This window comes from Myxine glutinosa, chromosome 1 (assembly GCF_964187855.1).
Source record: "Myxine glutinosa chromosome 1, kmMyxGlut1.1, whole genome shotgun sequence".
NCBI lineage: Eukaryota > Metazoa > Chordata > Myxini > Myxiniformes > Myxinidae > Myxine > Myxine glutinosa.
The window spans coordinates 91,016,855-91,029,701 of NC_136261.1; the positions used below are offsets into that span (position 1 = coordinate 91,016,855).

General features: G+C 43.4%; 1 protein-coding gene across 1 annotated transcript in view; it reads right to left on the reverse strand.

Moving 5' to 3' along the window:
- Window positions 1-1,221: 1,221 nt before the first annotated feature.
- DNAJC25 (DnaJ heat shock protein family (Hsp40) member C25) overlaps window positions 1,222-12,847 on the reverse strand; it is a 35,761-nt gene continuing 24,135 nt past the window's right edge. Inside the window, exons 3-5 of the mRNA XM_068114891.2 lie at window positions 8,781-9,085; window positions 4,940-5,093; window positions 1,222-1,933 (exon numbers count right to left, since the gene is read on the reverse strand). Of these exons, the coding sequence (XP_067970992.1) occupies window positions 1,814-1,933; window positions 4,940-5,093; window positions 8,781-9,085 (579 nt within the window). The 3' untranslated portion in view covers window positions 1,222-1,813. The remainder of the gene's footprint in view (window positions 1,934-4,939; window positions 5,094-8,780; window positions 9,086-12,847) is intronic.

The following is a 12,847-nucleotide window of genomic DNA, read 5'->3' on the forward strand; positions in this document are numbered from 1 at the left end:
TATTCAGCATAACCAAAAACTCAGTACTGAGCATAACTCAGTACTCAGCATAACCATAAACTCAGTACTCAGCATAACCAAAAACTCAGTATTCAGCATAACTCAGTACTCAGCATCACCAAAAACTCAGTACTCAGCATAACCAAAAACTCAGTATTCAGCATAACTAAGTACTCAGCATCACCAAAACCTCAGTACTCAGCATAACCAAAAACTCAGTACTCAGCATAACCAAAAACTCAGTACTGAGCATAACTCAGTACTCAGCATAACCAAAAAACTCAGTACTGAGCATAACTCAGTACTCAGCATAACCAAAAACTCAGTACTCAGCATAACTCAGGACTCGGCATAACCAAAAACTCAGTACTCAGTATAACTCAGTACTCAGCATAACCAAAAACTCAGTACTGAGCATAACTCAGGACTCAGCATAACCAAAAACTCAGTACTGAGCACAACTCAGGACTCGGCATAACCAAAAACTCAGTACTCAGTATAACTCAGTACTCAGCATAACCAAAAACTCAGTACTGAGCATAACTCAGTACTCAGCATAACCAAAAAACTCAGTACTGAGCATAACTCAGTACTCAGCATAACCAAAAACTCAGTACTCAGCATAAATCAGTACTCAGCATAACCAAAAACTCAGTACTCAGCATAACTCAGTACTCAGCATAACTCAGTACTCAGCATAACTCAGTACTCAGCATAACTCAGTACTCAGCATAACTCAGTATTCAGCATAACCAAAAACTCAGTACTCAGCATAACCAAAAACTCAGTACTCAGCATAACTCAGTACTCAGCATAACCAAAAAGCAATCCACCGAGTTTTGTCAAAACTCGTCCGCAAATTTTTGAAATACCATGCCATATATAGTTTTGGTCCGATATCTCAATGGTGAACAATCAGTTTAAAAAAAAAAAAAAAAAAAAAAAACTCGGATCCGGATCTTCACCAAAATCGAATCACTTCGTCCTTGTCACACATCCAACGTGTCCACAAAGTTTCATCCTAATCCGTCCATAACCTTTTGAGATATTGTGTTATACATAGGTTTTGGCCCTTTCTGAGATATCCTGCTCACAGGCAGACAAAAAGACGGAAAAAAAGAGCGGTGAAACAAAACCTTCGTCCACCTTTGGTGCTGTAACTAATTGATCACATAGATGAAGTTTTCCAAAATAGAAGAACATTCAAAATTATCCTCCATATTCCAAGACTCTCATACTTGTTTTTATTTTTTAAACATTTCTTTCTTTTCTGTTACAAAAAATTTTGTACTGTACAACAATTCCACAAGTTTCTACAAAGTTCAATCTCACCAGCTTATGTTCCTCACTCCAGTGCAGCTTTCCGAAATAATTTTCCCACCAACTCGACTCAAGCTTCATACCCATTCGTAAAAGATTTGATATACTTTGTAACCGTTTTTCTAAGTATAAAAATAACCACGTGCAACAGGCTTTGCCAGTATTTTTCAAGTTTTTCCAGGTGTATTCTGAGGGTGCATCCAGCACACACGACGGCGACTTGGGATGCATCAAATAGCATGGGTTCAAACCCAGCTTTTATGGCTTGTGGTCTGCAATCACAATATACCAGGAGGATGAGGTTTTTTTTATCATTATCAAAGAAAAGCAACTCGATTGGATCATCACGAATGGATGGGTTGCAGGTTTGTGTATTCCTGAAGATAAAAAGGAGATTGATGGAAGATGGAACGATAATCACCACCTCCATTTTTGAGATGTATGCTCTCTGTTGCACGCCTCGTCCTTTATTTGAAATAATGATTCAGGTAGCTCAGTCTTCAAAGGTGATCCTCCCTGGCCCATCGGTACGTAACCAACGGCGGTAACGCTTCCAGCGGGTACTTTGTGCCTGGCGTGTTCGCATGGCTTCGAGCTGCTCATTCTGGTACACCTGTTGCAATAAACACACAGAAATTCCCGTATTATTGTCGTTGAAATGCAACCAGCCGTCACGGTGATGTCCTTTTTGTGACTTAGACACTTTAAATACATGGAAAACCTTCTCAAAGCTTTCAATATAGTTTAGGTTATTATATTTCACACATGATTTGACTGGCAACACAAAAGTACATCAAACTTGATTATCCCGTGAATTTAACAAATTTAACGCTTATGCTATGCCACCATAATAAGTCATATGCAAAGCCAAACATGTGACATCGGTGTCGGGCCAATTAATATCTTAAATTGGTTTCCCCTTGCCATAATTACATCCTGGACTTTCACTCTAATATCTGTGAGCACTTGTGGATGGGTTGGAGGTGGCATCCTCACCCATTCTTTTCAATTTAGTGACAGTTGTCGTCCAGTTTGTAATTGTGGTTGCAACATTTCCCACAAACCCTGCCATTAGACATCAACAAGGTGTACCTGGACTTGTTTCTCGACAAAACCTGTCTCCATATGCTGTGGCTCTTCGATGCCCATTCTTTGCATGTACCATGCACTGAATACCCTACTGATTAAGACTTGTGTGAAGTTGCATTTGCATGGTAATTAAATGGGATGTAAGGCTCAATGACCCATACTGGTGCTTGACCGACATCAAACCGACAACTCAAACTCTTTCAAATCATGGGTGTTTGTTGTGATGAAAGACCAAGCCCAGTAGTACAGCAGATAGGTGAAACATTTGGGAGAATTGTGCCTTTGATGATACAAGCACGAGAGTTGGCACACAGTTAGAGTATGTCCTAAGGAAGATATTTGGCTATCGGGCCATCGCAGATTTGTCCTGTGACAACAATGGTGGCCATTTTTCAAAATGGCCTCCATTGCTTGTTATTTTACATATACTGTCGTTGGTACATTACTGTGTATAAACTGTTGTTGTGCTCATACAAGCTTGACATTTGGCACATAATTAACGACCCCTAACTATAGGGTTATCATATATTTGTCCTGTGACAACAATGTTTTTAAAATGGCCGCCATTTATATGGTATATGGTATATGGTATATTAATTTGTATAAACTGTTGTTTGAATCATACAAGCATGGTATTTGGTACACAGTTAAATATTCTGACTATTAGTCATCACAGATGTGTCCAATAAAAATGGCGCCCAATTTTTAGTACGGCAGATAGGTGAAATATTTGGGAGAATTGTGCCTTTGATGATACAAGCACGAGAGTTGGCACACATTAGAGTATGCCCTAAGGAAGATATTTGGCTATAGAGCCATCGCAGATTTGTCCTGTGACAACAATGGCGGCCATTTTTCAAAAAAAGGACAAATCTGCGATGGCCCGATAGCCAGATATATTTCTTAGGACATACTCTGACTGTGCCAAATGCCATGCTTGTATCATCAAAGGCACAATTCCTGCACCTATCTGCCATACTACAGTTTACAAATATTCATCCACCAGAACAGAAAGGTAGCACTGGGTGTTGTTGACATTTTAATCATAAGAAGGGCTGAAGGGGAGGCATCTGCCTGTGAGTAGTTTGTGTGATTCCTGAACTATTTAATGGACATGTGATCCAGCTCATTTACATATGCAGACATCTTATGCCCAACATCATACAAACACGGTATTCAACATCCCAAGACTCCTGCGCCCCAACTCCCCATTTTCATTCAAATTTAAAAGGTTAAACTGCATTGCAGTCTTGGTTTGGCTATTACACTACACGTTATAGGTGAATCAGCATTGCAGGAATCGCTTGAGGAAGTCACAACATGCAGCTGACCAGCAGTCGTATATCAAGTACAAAATAGACGAAGTTGCGATGTGTGTGTATTTACCCGCTTTGTATCGCAGACACTCACAGTAAGAACATTTCCGATCGACTTTGTTATGATTGCACAGTATACTTGCTTTTGATATTGCTGCCCCCTTAGTGTACAATGGGCCAATTGTTGCAGTGATGTTGGGATGTTTTGTGATGCTGAAAGTGGTTTGGACAAAAAAGTTCAAAATAATTTTGATCGATTCGTTTTTGGGTAATTATCGTTACCTCCGCCACAGGAGGAGGAAGATGTTTTCACACATGTGTTTGTCTGTCTGTTTATGAACAGGATATCTCAAAAAGTTGTGCATGGATTCGGACGAAATTTCGTACAGAGATTGGGGATAAGACACAGATGAAATGATTAGATTTTTGTGAGGATCTGAATCCGGATCTGAGAATTTTAAAGTGATTCTTCACTATTGAGAGACAGGGTAAAAACGATATAAAGCACAATATCTCAAAAAGTTGTGGATGTATTTGGATGAAAGTTGATGGACTGTTTGTGTGTGTGCGTGTGCGTGCGTGTTAAGGCTGAATCGATTCGATTTTGGTGAAGATCCAGATCTAGCTAGTATAATTTTTTAAAAGTGAATCTTCACCATTGAGTGGTGGGTCCAAAAACGATTTATAGCATGATATTTCAAAAGGTTGTGGACAACTTATGACAAAACTAGGTGGACGATTTGAGTAGGTGACAAGAACAAGCCGATTCGATTTTGTTTCAGGTCCAGATCCAGACTATTAGTGGGATACAAAACATAATCTGTTCAACCTGGTGGAGGTAAGTGCTCTACCGAGTGTCGTCCTTGTTTGAGTTTTGTTTTAGCAAGTGTGGTCATTAGAAACTGTCATGTCCATACACGGCCTAAAAATGAATGCAATAAATTCTGACCCCTACTGTCTGAACATGGGGAAAAAAACGTGCATCATTATCCTTAAGCACCCAAATGAATGAAACGTTTATCCTGTTCACATTGTTCAAGATTTACCACATTACGCTACTATGTTCAGATCTTATCAGCAATACGAGTCTACAGTTTTTTTGCATTGTTTTTTTAAGCCACTGCATCACTGTGTACACGTTTCTGTTTGCCAATAAATAGTGCTTTATTCGTTGAAAAGAAATGATAAATAAATCAGGCCAATTTCAAATGTACCTGAAAGTTTCTCTTGAGCCACAGTTCTTGACGAAGGAACTCCTCTTTCTGTTCTTCACCAATGCTCTCAAAGTACTCCGCTGAAAGGCCCAGGTTCCTTCTCACCAAGTACAACTTCTCATCTCTCCCGTACTCATCCCGTCGCACATCAAACCTGCCCACAAGAAAACCCTGATTGCAAGACATGGATAATACACTTTCATTGGAGGGCAGACAGCCTGGAGTCTGGTGTCATCCATTCATATATCCATATGAAATATAATTTAATTTGCAAGTTTCGATGGCTCAATATTATATTCTAGCCCACAAAAACTTTTTATATTCTATCTTTTACCGTAAAATGTAATTATGTGACAGGGTGCGATGAATATTTCAAGAGAAACCAGAATGTCACTCGGTAGAGCGTTTACATTTTGTAGCCCACTGATAGGCCAGAACTGCATCTGGACCTGAACCAAAATCTAATCGGATTGTTCTTGTCACCGACTCAACTCATCCACCTAGTTTTGTCATAAACCGTCCACAAAATTGAGATGTTATACTAAAAATTGTTTACGGCCCCATCTCTAAATGGTAAAGAATGACTTACATTTTTTTTAAATTTGGATCCAGATCTTCAACAATATCGAATCATCCTGTTATTGTCACACACCCAACCTGTCCACCAAATTTTGTCCGAATCCATCCATAACTCAGATATTGTGCTCACAGATCTTCGATGGTGGAGGTAATAATGGATTGTCATTAAGTGTGGGGCCCTCCTGTGAGCCCCCCAATCCCATAGTTTTACATAAATCTGAAAATGAAAATCAACATAAATCTCAATTTTAAAAACATTGGATTTATTGATATTTTAAAAAAATCGATTTCTGCCAATGTTAATCATAACTATAGCGAAGTTGATGGCACACCATCACAAATCCCCACCTTTTCCATCTAAAACAAAGTTGAAAGATGGTATAAAGTTCCACCAGAAATGACCCAATTTATCAAATTCTGAGTTAAATTTTTCTTTTAATCTCACCCCCTGGGGCATCAACCCACTCCATATTTGACATATTTGATGCATCCCCTCAATGTTGATTGCTATACAAAGTTTCAAATCAAAATGTGCTTGTAATTGCATTTTTTGATATTTTACCTTTTGACCCCACCCCATGGCCACACGGGACGGAGCCAAAATGATACTGCTCTTGCGTCTTATTACCATGTGGTAATCATAACTACTAAGTTTGGTGAATTTGCTGCACAACCGTTTAGGAGATAGCATGACGGATAGCTAAATGGACAGACAGAGAGCCGATTACAATATGCTCCCCCCCCCCCCCCCCCCATTATTGTTATTTTAAAAAATAGAGCGTGGGGATAAGCATCTCACGTCATCCTCCGACGAGCAAGGAAGTTGAGGAGGAAGATAACTGAGAAGGAAGTTAAGGAAGCAATAAAAACAATAAAGAGTAGAAAAGTGGGAGGGCCGACGGGAGTTGTGGGAGATATGTTGAAGGCAGCAGGAAGTTGGGGTGTGAAGAGAATGACAGAGATCTGTAATCTGGCGGTGAAAGAAGGCCGCATTCCAGTGGATTCGGAACCGAGTACCCTCGTCCCTCTACACAAGGGGAAAGGTGACCCTCTAGAGTGTGGCTCGTACTGAGCGATAAATGTATTGGAGCATGGAATGAAGGTATTGGAAAGGGTGTTGGAGAGGAGGATAAGGAAGAAGGTGAAGATCGACGAAATGCAGTTTGGATTTATGCCAGGAAGAGGAACGACAGACGTGCTCTTTATTGTCAGGCAGTTGCAGGAGAAGTACATGGAGAAGAGGAAGAAGTTGTTTCTTGGGTTTGTTGATCTGGAGAAAGCATTCGATAGGGTTCCACGCGAAGTATTGACATGGGCATTGAGGAAGTTAGGAGTGTAGGAATGGTTGATCAGAGTAGTGATGGCAATGTACAAAAGAGCGCGCACAGCTGTAAGGGCGAAGGACGGGAACAGTGGTGGGTTTGAGGTGAAGGTGGGAGTGCATCAGGGGTCGGTACTAAGTCCACTACTATTTGTAGCTGTGATGGAGGTGCTGGCTCAGAACGTAAAGGAGGGTTTACCGTGGGAGTTGTTGTATGCAGATGATCTGGTGTTGATTGCGAAAAGTATGGATGGACTGAAGGAAAAGATGAACAAGTGGAAGGAATGTATGGAGACAAAAGGTCTGAAAGTGAATATCGGAAAGACGAAGATGATGGCAAGTGGTAAAGCATGTGGCGAGGTGGAAAGAACTGGGAAGTGGCCATATGCTGTGTGCAGGAAGGGTGTCGGAGTGAACTCCATTCAATGTACAATGTGCGCCGAGTGGGTTCATCAAAAATGCAGTGGTCTGAGAGGGTCATTAACCAGTGTGGCAGCTACATTCAAATGTAAGGTGTGGACAGAGGGAGCTGCAGATGGAGGAAATGTTGAGTTGGATCTTGGAGACGGCGTGAAGCTGGAAGGTGTGAAAACATTTTGCTACCTCGGAGACATGCTGAATGGAGAAGGTGGATCAGACTCGGCAACGGTTGATGGAGTGAGATGTGCATGGAAGAAGTTTCGGGAACTGAGTGGCGTGCTGATGAGGAGGGGAGTGTCGTTGAAGCTGAAGGGAAAGGTGTATGCTGCATGTGTGAGAAGTGTTATGATTTATGGGAGCGAGACATGGGTAATGAACGTAGAGCAGCAAGGAAGGCTGGAAAGGGTGGAAATGTGAATGGTCGGTGGATGTGTGGAGTATCGTTGAGAGAGAGGAAGACAAATGATGAATTGTGAAAGATGATGGGAATCGAGCCTGTGATTGATGCTGTGAAGAGGAACAGGTTGAGATGGTTTGGTTATGTGTTGAGGAAGGATGAAAGTGACTGGTTGAGAAGAGTGTTGGAAATGAATGTAGAAGGAAGTAGAAGACGGGGAAGACCGAGAAAGACTTGGCTAAAGATGGTGGAAGAAGAAATGCGGGCAAGGGGGTTAACGAGGAGAGATGCAGAAAATAGGGCAAAATGGAGAAGATTGTCATGGGGACCGCAAGGCTAACCCCCGCTCTAGCAGGGAAAATGGCCTTAAAATGCATGTTGTTGTTGTTGTTGTTGCTCACTTGTGCTAACTTATTGTACATTCAAATTAGCAGGAGTTGAGTTTGAGCTTCCTTCAAGTTATGACTTTGGATGTAAGAACACGAGATTGAACACAATATAGTTTTTAAAAGACTTATTTTACTGCAAAAAGGTCATACTAATGTACTCAATGTAGATCGAGCTGTTATGGAGGATTGTGATGGGCAAACGTCTCCACTGGATGTCGTGACATCGGTGGACTATACCACACTTGATTCCTGCCCATTAACCCATATTTGGTGATCAGCTTTCTGTGCTTTCAAAAAAATCCCATTATTGTAGACTGCAGCTCAAACAAACAATACAAGGCCAGGTTGATAGACTGGAAGAAACAAGACAAGGCCAGGTTGATAGACGGGAAGAAACAAGGCAATGCCAGGTTGATAGATGGGAAGAAACAAGACAAGGCCAAGTTGATAGATGGGAAGAAACAAGACAATGCCAGGTTGATAGATGGGAAGAAACAAGACAAGGCCAGGTTGATAGATGGGAAGAAACAAGACAAGGCCAGGTTGATAGATGGGAAGAAACAAGACAAGGCCAGGTTGACAGACGGAAAGAAACAAGACATGGCCAGGTTGATAGACAGGAAGTTTTGAAGAGTTTCCATTAGACAGAGTCCCAGTATTTTAGCGCATGGCCACAAGTTTATCAAGTTTTCGTTTATCCACACCGATTCATCCTTCCAAAGCACATGTTCTCACCTATAGATCCAATGAATATGCCAGGCAGCATAGCAGGCAAGATGCCACGGCAGCATCACAAGCCTTATGAGTAACACGTCAGCAATGCGTGGTCGTCTGTAGCCACCACGGATGTCAATGCGCGTTTTAATTATCTCACGTAGCAGTGCATCCTGCTCGTCGCGCCGTGCTCGGCCACGCAAGCCACGTGCACTGGAAGCCAGCATTCCTTCGCGCGTTGCTATCTCAGTTGCCATTTGACGATACTTGGGAACCGTGACCAGATGGGCGACAGCTGCATTGTAGGTGCTCCACCAGATGTAGTACTGCAAAATAGCAATCATTATGATTGTCATTAACAAACTTGAGGGTAATGTTATTGTAATGCAGCTATCATGAATGTTTGTACAGTAATACCCCGATTTACATCTCCCCTTTTTACGTCGTTTCACAAATGCGTCACGTTATTAATACCTCGACCCAATTTGCGGTGACACAACTCGCAATTACGTCGTTTTAAAAGCCATACCTTTTATTGCTGAACGTTTTCAGAACTTAAAAGACTGATACAGATGACAGAATACATCGTTACAGTACCAAATCTGGAGATAGCAAACTCGTCGAAAGAACCAGTGTACTTTGTGTCACACATAAATAAATGGACTGTACTGTACTGTAGATTGACTAAGAGGCATTGTGAAAGTGTTATCCTAAAATAAAAATTAGATGCTATTCGCCCAATGAATGCTCGTGAACGAGCAGTTGATGTTGCCAGGTTATTAAGTTTGCCTCCGATTACAGTGCATACCAACTATAAAAATGCCGAAGAAGGAGGAAGAAGAGGAACCACCAAGCTTGACCACTTCTGGAAGAGGTTTATTTTTGTTTCAATGTCTGGTAATTATTTTTTTTTAAATACATGAGTACTTGAATATAACTGTCATTAACCAAAAAAGGGTAATATCACAAGTAAAACCCGAAATGTAATATGTAACATGGCAACGTTATGAAAGCATCGCCGCTTATTCCAATAATTGTTATGAGAAAAATTGTTTTGATTTCCGTCGTTTCAATATCAATGACACTTTTCAGGAACGCATCCCCGATGTAATGGGGTCTAACAGTATTTATGTATGTATGCAGCCAAAACATGCGCAGTTGGTTATCGCGATAACTGCTGTGCATGCGTAGCAGGTAAATCGCACCTTAAACTTGTATATTGTTGGTATATTGGCTGCATTTAGCATTTATTGTGTTTAGTTTCTATCAAAAGATATACCCGTATTAAATGCAGCACAATAAAATAAAGCAGGTGATATAATATTGTCGCGTAACCGTGATTAACACCACAGTTACGGATGACCGATTTGCGAGACTTTAACTCCCGAGGCGAACACTCAATGGCGGACTCAAGTTCAACACCAACGCGCGGAATGGCGGGGCGCAGCGAAGGCTCCGCAACCTTATCTATTAAAATCAAACACCCAGGAAAACTGCGTTCAGATATTATGTACAAAAAGTAATATAAGGGTTTATTAGGAAAAGTAAAGCCAGTGAAAAAGCCCGCCTGTAAATCTAATAATTCTAATAAACCTAAATCGGGACGTCCCCACACGACTGACAGCAAACACAAACGAGGGAGATTAATCACGAAAATAACACGTCCCGTCGTTCAAAATATACGCGGAGATCGGGCTTATCTGTCTTTGTCGTCTTGTATTGTTGGTGTCCAGCACCGCTCCTTCCGGCCCGATCGCACACCACGAGGCCCCTCGCTCCAAGCACCACGCGTCCGACGCAGGCCAGCGGCCCCACTTGACCAGGGACAGGAAGGACTCCTTTCAACTCCACTCGACTCGACGACGCGGGAGTGCTGGCAGCCAAGTGCCAACGAACTGCTCAGTGCCAACTGGGTGTGCTCTCGTGTGTCTCCTGCGACTCCCTACAACCCGAACTGCACTCGAACTGCGACTGGAATGGCGTGTCCTCTCCAACTCTCCACCACCGCTCAACTCTCTGGTGCCTGCCTGCGTCTCCCAGTGCCTGCCACGAACTCAACTCAACTCAACTCAACTCAACTCAACTCGTACTGGCGAACTAGCTCCGTGTGACTTGCGACTCAACTCCCGAAATGGCGTCCGACCGTCGCCTATATTGGTGGCCGATGACGTCACATTGCGCACTCCTCAGCCAATCAAAGCCTCCCGCGACTCCTGACATCTCCCCCGTTACGCGACCCTGCGGTCCTGGCATAACACGTGCCGGCCAGGTTTTTAGGCCTTTGGAGGTGTACACGGTGGCGGCCAATCATGGCGGTGTTTTTGACCTGGTTTCCTGTCAATTTAATACGAAGTCCTTGTCAGGGAAAGGGGGTTATTTAATGTTGCGCTAAGGACCTAACTAATGTTTATGTGGTTTGCAGTGCCATAATGGACAAAGGTTTGACTACTAGGTGAGACTCACAGGGGCGTTACCTTTAATCCCTCACTATTTAACACTCGAATCTCCAGGTAGATCCACACTCATACATCTTACCCCGACAACCGCCTAAACATCAAGAACTTATTACATGTAGAGTCCCTGTCACGACAGCCGAATACCTACCTATTCAGATCTACCTAGCTCTAGATGTTGCATTACCAAATTCATAACACAGCCCCCCCCCTGGAACCGTAGCTCCTGCAAGGTTCACCGCAGGGCTACCATTCCAGCCTTCACACTTACTGTCACACACTTAATTAACCTATGAAATAAATCAGGAAGGGCTGTGGGAAGTGAGTCGGACTACCTACCTACACTTCCTTAACATGCTGAACCCCTTAACCATCATGCAAGTATGTACATCTTCTTCGTTGTTCCTGTGGAGGGAGGAAACAACAACACACAACACTAACTTAACCACAAAACTTAACCATCTTTCCAAAACTCAAAACTCTAACCTTTGTACATACCCCGGTCTACAGACCGCGTCCCCCGGTGGATGCCACAAGACTCAACCTTACCTGCGGGGCCATCCCCAATGCATCCCCCCTAAATTTCCACGGGCCCTGTCCAGATGTTACAGGTGAGTGACACGGCTCGGTGGATTTCGCCCACATTCATGCAACACAGACCCCTTAACCACTCATTCTCATTCCATAGGTCATCAAGGCATTGCAAAAATCAACGAAGCACTTATTCCCAATACACCCCCTGCAGGACCATGGCATTGATGTCATTCACGTGTGTGTGCACTCCTCAACTAGGCAGCGGGGAGGTACCGCACAAAAAGATGGTGGGGGCGCATCAGGCTGTGGTGCCCGCAGTCCCAAAAACAAGTCAACCGACTTACAAGTTCATTGCCCCCCCCCCCCCCTTTACCTCTTGGCCCCATGACAGCCCAACAGCCCCTTTCCGCCGTTACCTCGCCGGTGAGGGTCTCCACACACACCAGGCTCCTTTGCCTCCTGCTTTCGCGCAGCAACACGGGTCACCGGGGGACTTCCTCACCCCGCGGCGCCCAACCAGACCCTCCACCGACGAGCTCCAATTTCCAGTTACCACCGGCTGCCAGGGGTAATTGCCGCAGAGGGGGGCCCGCAGGCATCGCTCCTCAGAGCTTGCTCTGTACCTGCGGACACACACACCTTCCCCACCCACAAGACCCCAAAACACACTTCCTCCCCCGCTGCCATTCAATTCTCCACACAACTCAGCACAATTCATAGATGGTGTAAAAGGTGTTACAAGGCTTGCCATGGCCTGCTACATGTGAAATTCCCCCAGTTCACATTTAAACCATCACATCTTCCCAAAAGCACATTTCCAAAAGCACAATTTATCGCCCCTCATTATCTCCAATAATCATCACTCACTCTCCAGGTTCCACTCTCACGACCACATCAAAACACCTAACCACAATACAAAAACATACACCACCCACAAGACACTGTGGCTCCCATTCCATCCCCTCACCGGCCATGTCATCACTCTCACCCGCCTCCCAACTCCAAATTACATGTCCCCAATTTCCCAAAGCAAATCCTGAAGCCTGGGACAGTACTCCTCAAAGCACTCACCTCAAGTGCAGGTAGTTGCAGGTTGGTCAG